Source organism: Gracilinanus agilis, chromosome 2 (assembly GCF_016433145.1).
Source record: "Gracilinanus agilis isolate LMUSP501 chromosome 2, AgileGrace, whole genome shotgun sequence".
In the NCBI taxonomy this organism is placed as follows: Eukaryota; Metazoa; Chordata; class Mammalia; order Didelphimorphia; family Didelphidae; genus Gracilinanus; species Gracilinanus agilis.
The window spans coordinates 332,955,432-332,973,713 of record NC_058131.1 but is presented as its reverse complement, the minus strand read 5'-3'; the positions used below and the strand labels follow the sequence as shown (position 1 = coordinate 332,973,713).

The 18,282-nt window shown below is 35.0% G+C and overlaps 1 protein-coding gene across 2 annotated transcripts in view; it reads left to right on the top strand.

The window, feature by feature from the left end:
• The window catches only part of RAD21L1 (RAD21 cohesin complex component like 1), a 54,152-nt gene that overhangs the window by 25,430 nt on the left and 10,440 nt on the right, over nucleotides 1-18,282 (top strand). Inside the window, exons 10-12 of one of the 2 annotated variants that reach the window (XM_044661526.1) lie at nucleotides 6,909-7,045; nucleotides 9,238-9,339; nucleotides 15,580-15,660. In XM_044661526.1, coding sequence (XP_044517461.1) covers nucleotides 6,909-7,045; nucleotides 9,238-9,339; nucleotides 15,580-15,660 — 320 coding nt within the window. Of the gene's footprint in view, nucleotides 1-6,908; nucleotides 7,046-9,237; nucleotides 9,346-15,579; nucleotides 15,661-18,282 lie in introns of both variants that reach the window. The other variant, XM_044661527.1, reaches the window with a different exon arrangement.

The window sequence follows — 18,282 nt, the reverse complement described above, 5'->3', positions numbered from 1 at the left end:
CCTTTAATCAGGATGTAATGACCTTCCCTGTCTTTTTTAATCATATCTATTTTTACTTTGGCTTTGTCAGAAATCATAATAGCCACTCCTACCTTCTTTTTCTCATTTGATGCCCAAAAGATTTTGCTCAAGCCCTTAACCTTAAACTTGTGTATGTCCACGCCTCATATGTGTTTCTTGTAGACAATATATGGTAGGATTTTGGTTTCTAATCCACTCTGCTATTTGCTTCTGTTTTATGAGCGAGTTCATCCCATTCACATTCAGAGTTATAATTATTAGTTGTGTATTCTCCAACATTTTTGTGTCCTCCCCTAGTCCTACCTCTTCTTACACTATTTCCTTTTAAACTAGTGGTTTGCTTTAAGCCAGTATCTCTTATCCCCTCCCTTGATTAATTTCCCTTTCTACCCCCCTCCCTTATTATTCCCCTCTTTTTATTTTAAAAGGCCTAATGAATTCCCTCCCCCTTCTTCTCCCCTTCCCTTTTTTTTGACCTCCCCACTCCCCTGCTCCCCTTGGTTTATCCCTTCTGACTTTCTCAGTAGGGTTAGATAGAGTTTTATATCCCAATAGATAATATAGCTACTCTTCCCTCTCCGGGTTGATTACACTGAGTGTAAGGTTTAAATATTATCTCTTAATGTTCTCTTCCTCTCCTTCTTATAATAGTATTTGTCCCCTCCCCTTCCCATGCCCTCTTTGTGTGTAATAGAATGTCCTATTTTTCTTATTCACTCAAGTTTCTCTTGGTGTCCCCTACTATTCATCTCCCTCTTTCCCACACACATATATCATCTTAGACCATTTAGTATTCCAACCTCTCCCTATGAATTATTCTTCGGATTACTATAATAGTGAATACTATAATAGTGAATAGAGTTCACTACAGAGAATTATACATAGCATTTCTCCACATAGGAATACAGATAATTAGATCTTATTGAAGCCCTTAAAGAGGCAAATTTAAAAATTATGAGTTTTCTTTCTTTCCCCTTTGTTTCTTATTTACCTTTTCATGTTTCTCTTGATTTTTGTGGTTGGATATCAAACTTTCCATTTAGTCCTGGTCTTTTCTGTGCAAATACTAGGAAATCTTCAATTTTGTTGAATGCCCATACTTTCCCCTGGAAGTATATAGTCAGTTTTGATGGGTAGTTGATCCGTATTTGAAGGCCTAGTTCTCTTGCCTTTCTGAATATCATATTCTAAGCCTTGCGGTCTTTTAGCATAGAGGCTGCCAGATCCTGTGTGATCCTGATTGGTGCTCCTTGATATTTGAATTGTCTCTTTCTGGCTTCTTGTAAGATTTTTTTCTTTTTCTTGGAAGCTCTTGAATTTGGCTATTTTATTCCTGGGCGTTGTCTTTTCAGGGTCTAGTGTTGAGGGTGATCTATGGATCCTTTCAATGTCTATATTGCCCTCTTGTTGTAGAACTTCAGGGCAATTTTGCTGAATAATTTCTTTTAGTATGGAGTCCAAATTTCTATTAATTTCTGCTTTTTCAGGAAGATCAATGATTCTCACATTGTCTCTTCTAGACCGGTTTTCTTCGTCTGTCACTTTCTCATTGAGATATTTCATGTTTCCTTCCATTTTATCAGTCTTTTGACTTTGTTTTATTTGTTTTTGCTCTCTTGAAAAATCATTAGCTTCTAATTGCTCAATTCTAGCCTTTAGGGACTGGTTTTCGGCTATAATCTTTTGGTTTTCCTTTTCAATCTGGTCTGTTTGTTTCTTCAGGGCTTCCAGCTGGTCATTTCTGTTTTTCAATTTGCTTATCAGTTCATTTGATTTCTGAGCCTCACTTTCCAATTGCAAAATTCTGCCTTTTAAACTGTTATTTTCTTGCCAGATTGCTTCCATCTTTCTCATCATCTCAGATTTGAACTCTTCAATAGCTTGTGACCAGTTTTCATTATTTTGGGAGGGTTTGGATATGATTACTTGTTTGTTCTCCTCTGCTGTTTGCTCTGTTGCCTGGATTTTCTCTGTGTAGAAGTTGTCGAGTGTTACAGATTTCTTCTTAATGATCTTTCTCTTCTGGGGTTCCCAATTTTGGCTTGCCATTGTTGTTAGCCCAGCGCCTTCTGAGCTTTATCCTTACACTCAGGGTCTGTCTGCACGCTCTAGGCTCCTGAGGTCTCAGGTCTCATTGTTCTTGGGGTCGAGCCTCCTGGTTGTCCCCCCGGTCTGCCCCTCTGCCCAAGGCTCCTTCAACAGTCTCAGGGCGCTGTTTCCACAGCCATGCTCCCGTCTACACAGGGTCCCCACTAGAGGTCCAAACCCGCACTCAAGATCCTTGTCCATGCCTAAGTCAATGCCTTCACCGGTGCCAGCGCTCAAGGTCTGTATTCAAAGTCCATGTGCATTCTTTAGCCTCTTGGGGTCCTAAGTCTTGCTGCTCTCAGGAACAGGCCCTAGAGCTTCCAATGACTTAATGGGTGCCCCAAACCTGTTTTAACTCTTGTGCGTTGGCCTTGGAACTGTACGTGGTGTGGGGGGTGAGGGAGGGGCTTGTTCAGCTCGTGTTTTAGTGAAAGCTGATTCACCCCTTTATAGTGTGGAAATACCCTGATTCCACACACCTTCAATGCTGCGCCATGTTGTGGGGTCCCTTCGTTCGTCTGGATTTGTTTTTATGTCCCCTTGAGGAGTCTTATATGCTTCAGTTAGGAGAGGTCAGGCAGCTGCTTTTTACTCTGCCGCCATCTTAACCCGGAAAAAAACAGTACCTTCTTAATTAGCAAAGAAAGATCAAATTATTCAACAGTTTCTAGGATTTAGTACTTGTAGTTGTAATTAAAATTGTATTCTAATCCTTTGAAAATTAGTAGGGTAGGTATAGGTATGCAGGGCAAGTCACATGTAATCATTCCATTTCCTAACCATTCCTGAGAAGGAAGAATTTCTTATCTAAGTTTGTTATTCCACCATACCATGATTTATGACTTGAGGATTTGTTTACAATTTTTGATATTACAAATAGTACTTCTAGGAATATTTTTGTATAGATAGAATTGTTTTTGCAAATATGATCTCCTTTGATCTTCACAATTTGATCCTGCAAGGTAGCTGCCATTATAATCACCATTTTACAACTGAGGAAACTGAGGCAAACAGATTAAGCCACTTCCCCAGATTAGTAAATGACTGTAGTCAAATCAGGTCTTCCTGATTACAGACCAAGTGCTCTCTTCACTGCTCCACCAACTACCTCTAGTAATGAGACTATTGAGTGAGTCAAAGGTAGGATACACTAAAAAAATATCATCTAATTCCACACTGTTTTCTCGAAAGGTTGGATATTATGCCACCTATACTTTAATAGCTTGTATTATCACAGCCCTACTAGCATTTAATTTTGCCATTTTTGCCCCTTTTTGAAAGTTAAATGTAATATCAGAATTGTATTAATTTGCATTTCTTTGACTATGAGATATTTTGATTTTCACATGAATGCTGATAATTTGTGTTTCTTCTTTTGAAAACCCATTGTTCACATCCTTTGATCATTTATCTTTTTGAAAATGTGTTTTGTTTTTTAACATATATTAATTCCTTGTATATTTTGGAGGTCAAACTTTATCAACAATGTTGATACAAATAATTTTTACTTACTTTGTTTCTTTCCTGGATGGATCATTTTTTATTGTATCGAAGCTTTTTATTTTTATGTAATCAAATTCAGCTATTTTCATCTTGTAATTATAACTCATGATTTATTAAGCCTATAATTCATGACTTGTTAAGAATTTATTCTTTTCCTGTAGTTAAGAAAGATTTTTAAATGTCTTGTTCTCCAAATAAAAATAAATTATTGATTCATTTTGAATTTATTGTGATATGTGGTTTCAGGCACCGATCTATTCCCATTTTTCCCTGAACCATTATTCGGTTTTCCCTTTAAATTTTGCAAATAGTAATTTACTTAGAATTTTTTGTTCCAACTGTATTGAATACTAGATCTTTTCTCCATTGATCTATTTTTTTATATTTTAAAATTTAGTGACACAATTTAGATAATTACTGACATATGCTATATAATTTGAGATCTAGGGGCACTGATTTCCCTTTTTCTTTTTTCATTTTCATTATTTTTTAAATAAACATTTGTCTTTTTTTTCATATTGCCAAAATTTCCCCTATCATCCCTTCCTTTATTAACTGGATGATCCTGGGCAAGTCATTTAACCCTATTGGTCTCAGTTCCTCATCTATAAAATAAGCTGAAGAAGGAAATGGCAAACTACTGCAGTATCTTTGCCAAGAAAACCTTGAGTCAAACATAATTGAAATGACTGAACAAACAGTCCCTTTTTTCTATTCCCAGAGAGCCATCTGAGAATACCCAATAGCATTTTAAAGCCCCAACCTCGAGTAAAAAATTACCATAACTGATTAATACATCAAAAAGCCTGAAAATAATATAATGTACAACACTTTTAGGATTAGGGTGTCTTCTCAATCTCTTCTTTGGAGACATGCTTGTTCACTGTAAATTTGCAACATTCACTTTTGATTTTTTATATATTTTTCTTTACATTTACATCATTACAGTCATTGTATATATTATTTTCTTGCCTCTGCTTAGTCCATTCTGCATCAGTTCATACAGATCTTTCCATGTTTCTCTTTATTCATCACATTTGTTATAGTTGCATGTACCACAGTTTACTTAGCTATTGGTCAGCTGATGAGCATTAGCTTTGCTTCTAATTCTTTTCTATCAGCAAAAGTATTGCTAAAAATATTTTGGTGTATTTGTAGACTTTCTTCTTATCAATAAACTCCTTGGAGTATAGACCTGGGAGTGGAATTTTTGAATCAAAGGATATGAAAGTTTTACTCATATATTTGCATAAATTCAAATTGCTTTCTAAAATAGTTGTTCTACTTCACAGCTCCACCTACATTGCAATAGTGTTCCTATTTTCCCACAAGAAATCTCCCCTATTTCTCCTACATTAACCTTTCTTATCTTTGTCATCTTTCCCCATTTGCAGAACAGGAGATAAAATCTTTTTTATAATTTAAGTTTAACATTCTTGATCTTTTTGTTCTTCCACATAGACTTTATTGTCATTTTATCTATTTCTATAATTATATTGTCACTATTTTGATTAACTTAGAAAGTATTGTCATTCAAAAAAATTATTAAGTACCTACTATATGCAAAGCACCAAGCAAATCGCTGGAAATATAAAGTCAAAGACAAAGCAGTTTCTATCTTCAAGGAAGTTGTATTTTATTGGGGGGACAGGAATACAAGTACACAGATAAGTAAGTATGAAATAATTTCAAGAAGGAGAGAACATTAGCAACTGGGAGGATCAGGAAAGTTCTCATATGAGAAATGGCACCAGAACTGTTGTAAGAGGAAAATAGGAAGTCTGAGAAGTGGAGGTGAGGAGGAAGCACATTCCAGAACTTCTGTACAGAGGCATGAATGCAGGCAGTACTAGTAGTCCAATTGGCATCAGAGACCATTTGAAGGAGAGTATGGACTAAAAATAAGAGACATAATGATAATAATAGCCAGCATTTATATATAGCACTTTAAAGACTGCAAAACATTTTACAAAGAATATCACATTTTATCCTCACAACAACCCTGAGAGATAGATGCTATCATTATCCTCATTTTATAACTTCAGAAAATGAGACACAGAACTTAAGTGACTTTCTCATGGTCACACAACTAGGTCTGAGCAGAATTTGAACTCAGACCTTCCTGACTCCTACCAGGTTTAGCATTCTATCCAACATGGTACTGGAAATGTAGGTACGAGATTGATTCAGGAAGTTTTTAAATATTAAACTAGGATTTCATGTTTCATATTAGAAGAGTAACCTCGTCAGATCTATTTTTTTTCTTCTTCATGTTTCTGCTTGCATTTGTTCTAGAAATATTCTCATTGTCTTTTGGGAGATTCTCTAAATTTGCAATCATTTTTTATACTGGTCAATAACTTCTGTGATTTACTCATTTCTCTAGCTTTTGTTCTTGAATTGGGGCTTTATTGGAGGGCCAGATTCTATAGACCACTGATGTATTTTGGGGTGGAGTGGTTGGCCTTTCTTTCTGGCCATCTGGTTCTTGTGTGTAGACTTCCTCATCTCAGGGTTAGACTTGCCAGAATCTTTAAGGTTCAGAGAGTTGGAACTTCAGGGCCTTCACTGGGTTAGCAAGACAGAATTTTCTAGAAGCCCTCCAGTACCTGAGTTGATCATTATTTTTCCCCCAAGGCATGCTCCCCAACCACCATGGGACTTTCTTAAAAGATCCTTCTACTCCTGCTCTTTCTGGATAGGGAACCCTGCAGACTGCAAGGGTCTCTGGCCCTCCACTGGTCAAATTGGTAGGATATGGGGTGCTAGCATTGGCTTTTCTGGCAGCCTCCTTTCCTCTTGCCAATAGGCAATTGATATCTTGTGAAGTTTTGGAGTGAAAGAAGTCACTTAGTATAGTTTCTCATTAGAGTTCTTGATTATTATTGTCTTGAACAAATTTTAGTGTTTGTTGGAGTAAGAGTGGGGAAACTAGACAGCCTGACACTATTCAGAAAGCTCTCTTGACCAGATGTCCATTGCCCTCTTATTAACATATTAAAATATGCTGTGATATTAAGTAGGAAAAAATCAAGAGTGCTATGAAGAATCGACCTATACAATATGCTGGAGATTTGGAAAGTGATGAAGATTAAGAGAGTACAAGAAGAAGGGAAGGCTTACAGACTACATAATACACACTTAATAATTGCTTGTCAGCAAATTGATTCTAAATATTCTGTATTCTGTTTTCCAGTTCATCCTTTTGCATGTCATGTCCTTGTTTGGATATTAGAAAGATGTTGGCAATTTCTGAATATTCCTATTGAACTCTCTTTATTTTTTTGTTGATTCAGAGACTTCCATGATGGAAGAGCCATGCAATCTGAAAGAGTTAACTCATTCAAAAATGATGACAGATGGAACTGAAGCTCTGTTGACTAAATGTGGGAGTGACAGGCATGAAGACACCAATGAAAATGCTGATGCTATGGTTAAGTTTATGATCATTTTGATGTAGATCTGAATTTTTACTTGAATAGGAAAATTCCAATGAGGAAATTCCTAGTATCAAAGCAAAACAGCAAATGTTCTGCAATTTCTAGCCCAAGGAAGGTTTTCTAGGTGCACTTATAGCTTAGGTGACTTGCTCAGAGTGACAGTAATGATGGAAATGGAGCTTCAATTAAGGTCCTGTAGGCTTAGAGACTGATTCCCCTATACTATCCCTTACTGCCTGGCAAATTCATTAAATAGATTTATAAAATCCTAGTGATTTATTCTAAATTATTAATAGTTATTTTCTCAAGGCTGAGCTAGGAATCTTGTGTCTTTCATTAATATTATACATTTATGCAGTAGTTCACTTTTTACACATTTAGTACATATATTGTTTTATAGGTTTTCTTCAGTAGCTATCACAGCTCTGCAGGATGAAACATGATTTCTATCTGCTGAGCAATAGGCACCTCAGATAGTAAATGTCAAGGAATGTGATATCATTTCAGATTGAAAAAAATTTTCATTTTATTCTTTTAAATTCTTAATTCATTTAATAAACATTTATATCATTAAATTATATGAAAGTTACTATGGGGGCTTACTATCTTAAATTTCATTATCGTTTTGATATTTCTGTTATTATATAAATTGTTCTGGTTCTGCTCATTTCACTTGGAATTACTTCATACAAGTCCTCTCAGGATGTTCTGAAACCATTCCCTTCATCATTTCCTACAGCATAATAGTATTTAGTCATAAACATATACCTTGACTTGTTTATCTATTCCCCAATTAGTGGGCATTCCCTTAATTTCCAGTTCTCTGCTACCACAAAAAGAGCTGCTTTTAAAAAAATGTTGTACATCCTTTGATCTTTTGGGTGTACAGAATGATTGCCAGCTCAAAGGGTATGCACAATTTAATAGCTTTGGGGGTATAGTTCCAATTGCTTTCCATAATGGTTAGACTAATTCACAGCTCTACTAACAGACTGCACTATATTCTAATAGCAACTAACAGAATTCAGTGTTTTGTGGAAAGGAATTCAATAAATAGGTATAAGTGATTACTATGTTCAGGGTTGTGTTCTGGGAGCATAAAAGAATGAAAATGATAGATAAGAATGAAGAAGGCAAGACATTATGCGTCATTTTAAAAAATCAAAATGTGTGTTATAAATTTCAATAATAGAATTAGAATAGAATATATCAATATCTTTAAGAAAATAAGATTGGTTTATTTCCTCAGTGGTAGCCATAATCTGTTTTTCCACTTCTGAGTATTTTTTCTACTTTACTATTTTCCTCTCATCTTAGAGGTGTAAAGGGACATTTTGATTTTGAGTCTCCAACTTCATTTTTTAAATTGTGTATATATGTATATATATAATTTTTCCAATTATGTGTAATAATAATTTTCCACATACATTTTTCCAAATTGCAAGATCCAAATTGTCTCCTCTCCTTCCCTCCCATCCCTTACTGATGATAAGCAATTTGATCTGGGTTATACATGTACTAAAATGCAAAACTTACTTCCATGTTGGGTTGTTACGGGAGAATGCTCATTTAAAACTAAATCCCAAAATAAAAATACAAATAAATTAAAATGAAAAATAGTATGTTTTGATATGCATTCCAACAATAGCATTCTTTGTCATAAGTCCTTCAGAAATGTCCCAGATCATTGTATTCCTGAGAGTCGCTAAGTCTTTGACAGTTGATCATCAAACAATATTGTTGTTACTGTGCACAAGTTTTCAACTTTAAGCCCTGGTCTTCCCTTCCTCCTCCCACAAAAGTGAAGGATGACTTCAGATAGGCTTATTCTGGTATTTATATTCATGGCACCACATGAAAAGTACAAATCAAATGGAAAACATAGAATACTCAGAGAAATAAAAACAATAAAACTCATGAGTATATATCTTAAATGAGAAAATACAATTTCTTGGTTTTGTTTAAATGTAGGTAGAATATTATCTGACTATAAAAAATCAAGCAAAGTATATTAGTTTGATTCCTTGAAGAGTGAATGAAATATTTTCAGGAACTCATATGTGTATAGTTTTTTAAATTAAACTACTGAAATGTAATTCATGTGATTAATGTATTTAAGAAAGTGTAATTACTTCTGTAATAACTATTAGATAAATAACAATTATCTTTACCTTTTTTGTCTTAGCAGGAAGCAACTGAAATGGTTTCTTTCAGGCCTGAAAAATCTTTGTCAATGAATGACTTTTTGGGATTGGAAGTCGAAAATTACCAAATTGATTTGGAAAATGTACGTGTAATCCTAAAAAGGTTGCTAAGCAGTTTTATTTCCTAACATATTAAGTACTTTATAGATATTCAACACTTGTCTTTTAAGAACTTAAATTACGTTTATTCATTCAACAGTCATTTTATTGAGCACTTATTATTGAAGGTGCTAAGGGAGCTACAAGGACAATAAAAATATGGTCCCTACTCTCTTACAGCTTACATTTAATAGAGGGATATGAATATTACAAATATATCTAAGCCACAATTTCTTAACCTGGAGTTTGAACTTCAAAGGGATCTGTGGATAGATTTCAGGTGGTCTATGAACTTGGATGGGAAAAAATTGCATCTTTATTTTAGCTTAATTGGTTTCCTTGGTAATCCTATTTTTGTTTGTCTTATGCATTTTAGAGCATTATTCTGAGAAAAGGTACATACGTAGGCTTTGCCACACTGCTAAAGGAGTCTATGGCACCAAAAAGGCTAAGGATCATTGATTTAAGCATTATCTAACTTTAATGCATACTATAATACAAAGAGAATAAGGGAAACAGCAGGGTATTATGAATAGGAAACTACTTTTGGAGTCAGGAATATCTGAATTCAAGTCTTGCCTCTAACATATATCTGCTAAGTAACTCTTGACAAGCCATTCAACCTCCCAGTGAAGGATGACTTCAGATAGGCTTATTCTGGTATTTGTATGGGCTACTCTGAGAGCAGATATAAATCTGCATTGGTAAAGGGAGTTTCTTCAGTAGGAGTTTCCCTTATCAATGAAATCACAGATTCAATTTTTTAAAGTTCAGTAAGTAATATATAATTGAGAGAGTAACCAAGGGCCTTACAAGGTTCAAAAAAGTAAAAGTCATTCCAATTGATAAGATTATGGAATGTTTCACAAAGGATATGACATTTGAGCTGAGTGTGAAGGATAAACAAGATTTCAACAGATGGATATGGTCAAAGGGAGTGAAAGAAAAGTTATCTAATGTATCCTAACAAATCTAGAGAATAATTAATAGTATTCAGTTATATCCCATTTTACTTATAACCAATATATAAAAAGTGTGTATATATATATATATAAAATAACCAATATGTAATAATTGAGATGTATAAAATAATGTAATATTTATTTAATTTGTACAGTTTCTTTGTTTTTGTTAACAGTTTAATTAATTTGGGGTTTTCTTGGCAAAGATATTGGAGTAGTTTGCTTTTGCTTCTCTGGCCCATTTTCCTGATAAGGAAACTGAGGCAAACAAGGTTAAGTAACTTGCCCAGGGTCACAGAGTTAGTATCTGAGGCCAGATTTGAACTCCTGACTCTAGGCCCAGTAATCGATCCACAGCACCACCTAGCTGCCCTATATATCTATATCTACCTATCTATACGTATATTGTATATATGTATATACAACATTTATATACAGAGAGAGAGAGGAGAGACAGACAGACAGAGAATCATGCAAGATACATACAAAGTAGATGGAAGATAACCTTAGAGAAAATGGCCATAATAGCTAAAGGGACTTGGAGAGGCCTGCACAAGATGGAATTTGAGCTAACTCTTGAAGGAAGCCAGGAAAACTAAGAAGCAGAGGTGAGGAAGGAGAACATTCCCCAAATAAGGGAGAGACACAGGAAGCAGCACAGAGACAGATTATGCAGTGAACAGATAAAGGGCTGGTATTACTGAAATATGTGGAATGAGGTATAAAAAGAATGGAAAGAGAGGAAGGGGCGGCAGTGAAGAGCTTTAAATGCCAATGGCTTTTCTGTTTGGTCCTAGAGGTAATAGGAAGCTACTGAAATTTATTAGAGAGGGACATATACATATGTTTTGTGAAAATCAGCTTTGTGGAAGATGGGTTGGGGTAAGGAGAGACTTGAGGCAGGGACACCAATTAGAAGGTTATTACAGTTGTCCAGAAAAGAAGTGAGAAGAGAGGTAAGAAGTGGCAGTGTGACTAGAGGGTGATGTATACAGGAGATATTGAGAAGGTATCAATTATAAGATCTGGCAATTGTTTGTATAGATGAGGTGAGCCAGAGGAAGGAATTGGAGATGAAACAAAGACTATGAACCAGAATGACTGGAAGATGTTGGTGCCCTCCATAGTGATAAAGAAGTTGGGAAGAGGGCAGCTTTTAGTACGAAAGATAATGAGTTCAATTTTGGTCATGTTGAATTTGAGATACATATGGAATATCCAGTTCAAAATGTCTAATAGGAAGTTGGTAATATAAAACTAGACCTCAGAAGTGAGAGTAGGGCTGAATATATAGATCTGAGAATCCTATGTTTAGAGATAATAATTGAACTCATGGAAGCTGATGAGATCACCAAGTGAGATGGGATAGACAGAGTAGGAGGTCCAAGAGAGAATTTTGGGGGATACCTACAGTTAGTAGACATGAAGATCCAGCAAAGAATCCTGAGAAGTAGTCAGATAGGTTAAAAGGAAAATTAAGGGAAAGTCACAAAAACCAAAAGAGAAGAAAATATCCAGGAAGGGGTGATCAACAATACCAAAGTCTGCAGAGAGGGCAAGGGTAAGGACTGAAGAAAATCCATCTACTCAATAACATTCCTTTATTCATTTTATTAAAATATTGCACTTTTAAAAAGATTAAGGTCTCAACTCTGTTGTTTTCCTTTCTCTATACTTATTTTGAGAACTTTAAAAACTACCTGAAATATGTTACTAGATGATTTTGGGAAATAAATTAATTTATATTAATAATAATGGCTATTCTATATGGCTGAGTCTTATAATATTTTAGTGAATGAGTTTTGTGAAGATATAGGAAAAAATATTTCCAAGGATATCTCTTTGCAATCTTTGCATAAAAATTCTTTTTAAATGAAGTGATTTTTTAAAACAGTTACTATAAGTGGGGGCAGCTGGGTAGTTCAGTGGTTTGAGAGCCAGGCCTAGAGACGGGAGGTCCTAGGTTAAAATCTGGCCTCAGACTACTTCCTAGCTGTGTGACCCTGGGCAAGTTACTTAACCCCCATTGCCTGGCCCTTACCACTTGATTCTAAGGTGGAAGGTAAGGGTTAAAAAAAAAAACAAAACCGGTTACCATATAGTTTTGGTGTGTATTATGTCATGTGACAGTGTGCCTAAAATGATAATTTATAAAAATTATAAAAGTAAAAATTCCCTTCGTGAAAAATTTTGACTTCAGTAACAAAGGTCTGGGGAGATAAAATTAGCCTGTTCCTGGCCACTTAAAATTGAGTGGATAATAAAAGCAATTACTTAGATAGATCAGACCAAAGCATCTCTCTCATCATCCAACTGAGAATCAAAAACTGTTGTGTTTGTTTGAGAGGGTGAGGGGAATAATTTGAATTATTTAAATGTTTTATTTTACTTTGCATACATAGATACAGTTATATCAAAGCATGATCCTGGACCACAGGATCTCCAAACCTTTCAATTCAGCTGCTTTAATAATCCATTAGGATTTCTACACAATTGATTCAGTTGATAAATGACCAAATAGATTAAGTGTATAGGCTTTATTAGAGTGAACTCACCAATTCCACCAAACCTTAGTCTGTTTGTACAATACATATAGCCCCAATCTGGTAAATGTTCAATGAAAAGTAAGAGCTCTGCTTTTTGCTTTTTTTTTTTTTAAATTCATGATTAACGAAAAATGTCATTCTATACTGAGGACAGGATATATGGGAATATATTCTAGTTTTAGCAGAAGTAATTTAGGATAAATATTAAAATAGAATTATTATATTTTTAACCAATCAAATTGAGATGAGGAATGGGACATAGAAATAATCCAGGGAGTAAGTTTTTTATTTGGCGCAAAATATTTGACAAATTCTAAAGGCCATAGTGGGATGGGAGAGGTAATTGATAATCTCTGTCAGTTCCCTTATTGTCAAATATTTGCAAATATGCCAAAATTTTCTAGACCTCCTGAAAAGCATCTTGGAGCCTGTGGAATTAAAGAAATATTAGGAAAGTGATCAGGGTTTCCATGATGTACAAGAGAAGGCAGTAACATGGTTCAAACAAAGTGAGTTTTGACTGGCATGTAACCTAGGCAGAATCGTGACATAGGTAGATTTGTCTAGCTAGTTCTTCCTTCCTGGTATGCTTTCAATTAACATTAACTGGGGTTCCCATCTTGTGCATCTTTGAAGGGTTTTAACAACCCTTTCTAAGGTTTTAGCTGATAAAAGTTTTAAATTGTAAATGAGAATCTTCAAAATGATAATTGTAAGGATGAACTTATAATGGTGGAATGACAGAGAGTGGGACTGACATTTTTGGACAATGGGCAGAATAGACATTTTATTTACTCAAAATGACATCTCTGGTTATTACCTGTCAGTCAGAGTGGTAGAAAAGCACTTTTTTTTTTTTGAGGAAGAAGAGAGCATCAGGGAATTAATCCCATTGCTCTAGTCCTCCTAACCATGAAAAACTATACACTGGGCATCTAGAAATAAAAAATGTTTGCTTTTTAAGGAACAGTTTAGATTAAAAAAAATAAATTTTGTCATTGTCATTCAGTCATGTCTGACTCCCATTTGGGGTTTTCTTGGTGAAGATGCTGGAATATAGTTTGCCATTTCCTTTTCCAACTTATTTTATAGTTGAGGAAACTCAGGAAAATAAGGATAAGGCGCTTGCCCAGGGTAAGCTGGTAAGTATCTGAAGCCAGATTTGATGAGTCTTCCTGACACCAGACCCAGCCCTCTATTTACTGCACCAGCTAGTTGCCCTAAAAAGATAAAATGTACTTGAATACTTATTGTACTATAATCTTAAAGGATTACTTTAGTTTACATGTACATAATAATAATGAGCGGAGAATTTTTGCAAACCATGTTCTGAAAATGCTTTTAAAAAGTCAATTGGGGCAGCTGGGTAGCTCAGTGGAGTGAGAGTCAGGCCTAGAGACAGGAGGTCCTAGGTTCAAACCTGGCCTCAGCCACTTCCCAGCTGTGTGACCCTGGACAGGTCACTTGACCCCCATTGCCCACCCTTACCAATCTTCCACCTATGAGAAAATACACCGAAGTACAAGGGTTTAAAAAAAAAAAGTCAATCATTAAATCCCCATAAAAGAAAAAGTTATTTGAAATATAAATAATATGATTTTTCAAATTGGAAAGTGTTCCTATTGAATTGAATTATGCACTTCAACTAAGTAGGTACACATAAGGTGATATAAAGCTAGCTATATAGATCTCAGAATCATCTTGTAGAGATAATGATATGTATATACACATATATGTACATTGCTTTGGAGCAACAAGAAATTCGTGTCAAATAAACATGGCGTTATGATTCAAACATTAATATTTTATCCTCTGAAGTAAAGTATGTAATAAAAATAGCCTTTTAACTCTTTAGTTTGAGCACTTTTCAGTTAAACTCTTCAGTTTAAGTATTTCCTCTTAGCAAAATAATGTAGAAATTCCATAAGACTGTCTTCCTTCTTTAAATATTTACATTAACCTTAAAGGAAAGCTAACTTTCTACACATTCTGCTTTGGCACTAACCAAGAGTCGGCCTTGGGAAATGTAGTGGATGACCCCTCAACTGAGGTCATCATGCCCAGAAAGGCTAAGCACTTACCAGGTACATTTTATTTAGAGAGAATCATTGCTTAGATACATATGGGTTAGACTAGATAGCTTCTGAAGTCCTTTCCAACTCTAACATTCTATGATTCTGTTCTGTTCACTCCATTATCATACCCTGGACTCAGAGTAGCATTCACTGATCCCTGCCAACAAGCTGAGTTCGGCAATAGCATGGGGTAGGGGAGGAGGGAAAATGTGGCCTGAGATCAGCTCTCCCTCTTTCAAAGGAGTGAATAATTATTGCCAAAGACTTGGCACACTACTCTGAGAAGCTGCTGACCCCTACTGTAGAAAAACCACTAAGCACTGGAAGTTACTTTTGAAGTATTCTATTTCATTTAGATATGGAAATTAAGTAGAATCATAGAACGTTAGCACTGGAAGAAACTTAGAGAACATCTAGTCCAACCCAACTGAAAACACTTTAAAAAATTCTCTATTGTTACATGCAAGTATTATCATTACATCTATACCTGTACGAAAATAGAGATCATTAAAAATTGGGACTACCCCCAACCAAACTGATTTCTTCACTTTTTTAGCAGTAAGAGGAAAATCCTCTAAAACACTCTCATAGGGACAATTATGGAGGCTTTTTTTGAGATATATTTTATCCATCTTTTCAAGGAGGAGACTTTGGAGAATGAGAAAATTACTGAGGAAAGAAAGTGGAATCAAAGAACACTTCAGATGTTAGATTATTTACGGGTAAGAAAAGACATACTGACTTGCTAAAAACTACCAGATATTGATGAAATGACAGTGAATAAGTTATTCTAGAGATCAGAGCACTGTGGAATAAGAGATCTATATATTCAGAAAAGATTTGTGCTAGAAAGGACCTTAGATATCATCTAGTACAACTTCCTTATTTAAAAAAATAAGGAATTTAAGCCTCAGAAGAGGGAAGAGAGTTTCAGATACCCCCAAATGTTAGTGTTGTCCCTCTTAAACTACATTACATTTATTCTCTTTATATTCCATATATGCTTTTTTAAAAATACACCTCACTTTTCTTCTTAGTAACAGCTCTAAGACAGAAGGCCAATGATCAAGCAAAGGGAATTAAGTGACTTTCCCAGGATCACAGAGCTAGGAAGGGTATGAGGCCACACTGGAACTATAGATTTTAAAATTAATATTCAATATCTCAAAAGTATAATATTTATAAAGATTTATTAATATTTAACTAGAGAGCTAGGGAAAACAAGGAACATTCACCACTCAATTCACATGGAAGAGAGAGAGAGAACAGGGGTGGAGAAACCACAAACTATATACAGACAGTGTAACCATGCAAATGTAAATGAAAGGGAAAAGGGAATTGTGGGAAACATAGTCCAAGGGTTCAAGATTCTAATGAATGCATTCTTTCCTGTGATCCTTTGGGAGACCAGTCTCCCCAGTGGATCATGGAAACATAATCAAATTAAAACTTACAATAATTCAGGGATAAAAGGGAAATGAAAGGGAGAAAGAACAAAACCAATGTCAGGTGCATTGACAATAAGCTAATTAGAGGGCAGTTCCCCTTTGGCATAAGAATGTACATTCAAAATAAATACATTCAACACCCCCCCCCAAAATTCAAATTCACCATATCTCAAAGTGCACTCTGGATCTTCTGATGCAGCATGTGGTCTCTGCAGGCATCTTCATGGCACCTTCTGGATTCTGGGAGGTAGTCTTCTGTTCTAAATTAGGGTCAAATTCAAATCAAAATTCACAGCAATAGCATAGTCCACCCTGATGAGAATAAACAGGGATCACTCAGGGATACATGTCTAAGTTATGAGGTATATGAATCAATTGCAAAAGAAATCAAAAACATCATAAAATCCACATAAAAGAGAAAAAAATAACTTGTGGAAGAAACATAAAATATTAAAGTCTTATTTCTAAAAAATCTAAGTAAAGGAAAAATAAGCCTATAACAGGTCCTTGAATCAGGACCTAATTAAAGTGATTTAAGTAATTGTGCACTTACCCAATGAGTAACTAGGACTACAGAAAGTTTGCCATACTATGAAAGACAGAAAAGGGACTAGATTATAGGAGCCAGGATGGCAGCCAAAGTGAGATGCTTGATGGGGCTCAGGGAAGTCCATCCGTTGACAGCCACAACCTTGAACCCTAAACAAGTTTAAATCCTCTTGTCTTGGCTCAAAATTATGTCAATCCCACTGGGATCAGTTGGTCTTTTTGACCTTGTGCTCGACTGGCATTATACAGGTTAGCTTTGTGCTTCTTTAGCACTGTTCAGTGGCTCTTTTTAAATTCCCTTCACCTGGGATCAGACAGAATTATTAAGCAAAGTCCCATGATATTTTAAACAATCAATGGCATTATTTCTATAGTTTAAAGCTTTTTGGGTATGCATTAATATTAGAACAAATGTATTTTAAACTTATATTACAGCAAAATTTTAAAAAAGATTAATATTGATTATATATACTTCAATGTACTCAAATACTATATTGAAAATACAAGAAAAAAATAATTTAAAATCTTTTAAAAATCAAAAATAGGTAGCTTACAATCAGTGACACACCGTGTCAGCCAATGAGAAGGAAAATTCAAAGGTTTCTTGCCAAAAAATGAGATCCATTTCCTTTTTAAAACTTGGCCATGAATTACTGTGTGAGTTAAAATGATTTTCACAAAATAACAGACATATAAAAATAAAACAGTAGTAGAGTAGATAATGCACATTCAAATTAAGTACCAAATTCCCAAAATTCACAATAGCCCAGTTAATTACAATAGCAAACTAACCCACTATTAAAAGGATTCACATGAGTTTATATATAGCCACTTGCTGTGTGATATTTTAAAAAACCTATGAACTGATGTATTCTTGTCACAAATTCAACAGATATAGCAAATCTTTTAACCTTGGCAATTGCTGATGAAAACCTCTTTGGGTCTAAAATATCACCAAGAATTTAAATCATTCTGGTGGAAGAGTAGAATAAGCTGAAGAGTCAAAGTATTAAATCATCCTGAAGCCACTCGATACCTGGGGAATGCTCCCTCTTGGGAGCTTTCTAGGGGTACCATGCCCTAGGAACACCTTCCCAGCTTCTCTGGTATGAGACTGGTATATATCTCATCCATTACATTTTTATAAATGTGGAGGCAGGGATATATAATAATAATTTCTGCTACTAAATTTACCCTTTAAAATTTTTGATTTTTTAATCAATTTTTAAATATTTAGCTCATTAAATTCTTCAAAGGTTGTATAAGCAACATGTGACCTCAATAGTTGAGATGACAAATCCAGCATACATAAGACTTTATGGGCTTTTTACAATGATATGTTGTTCA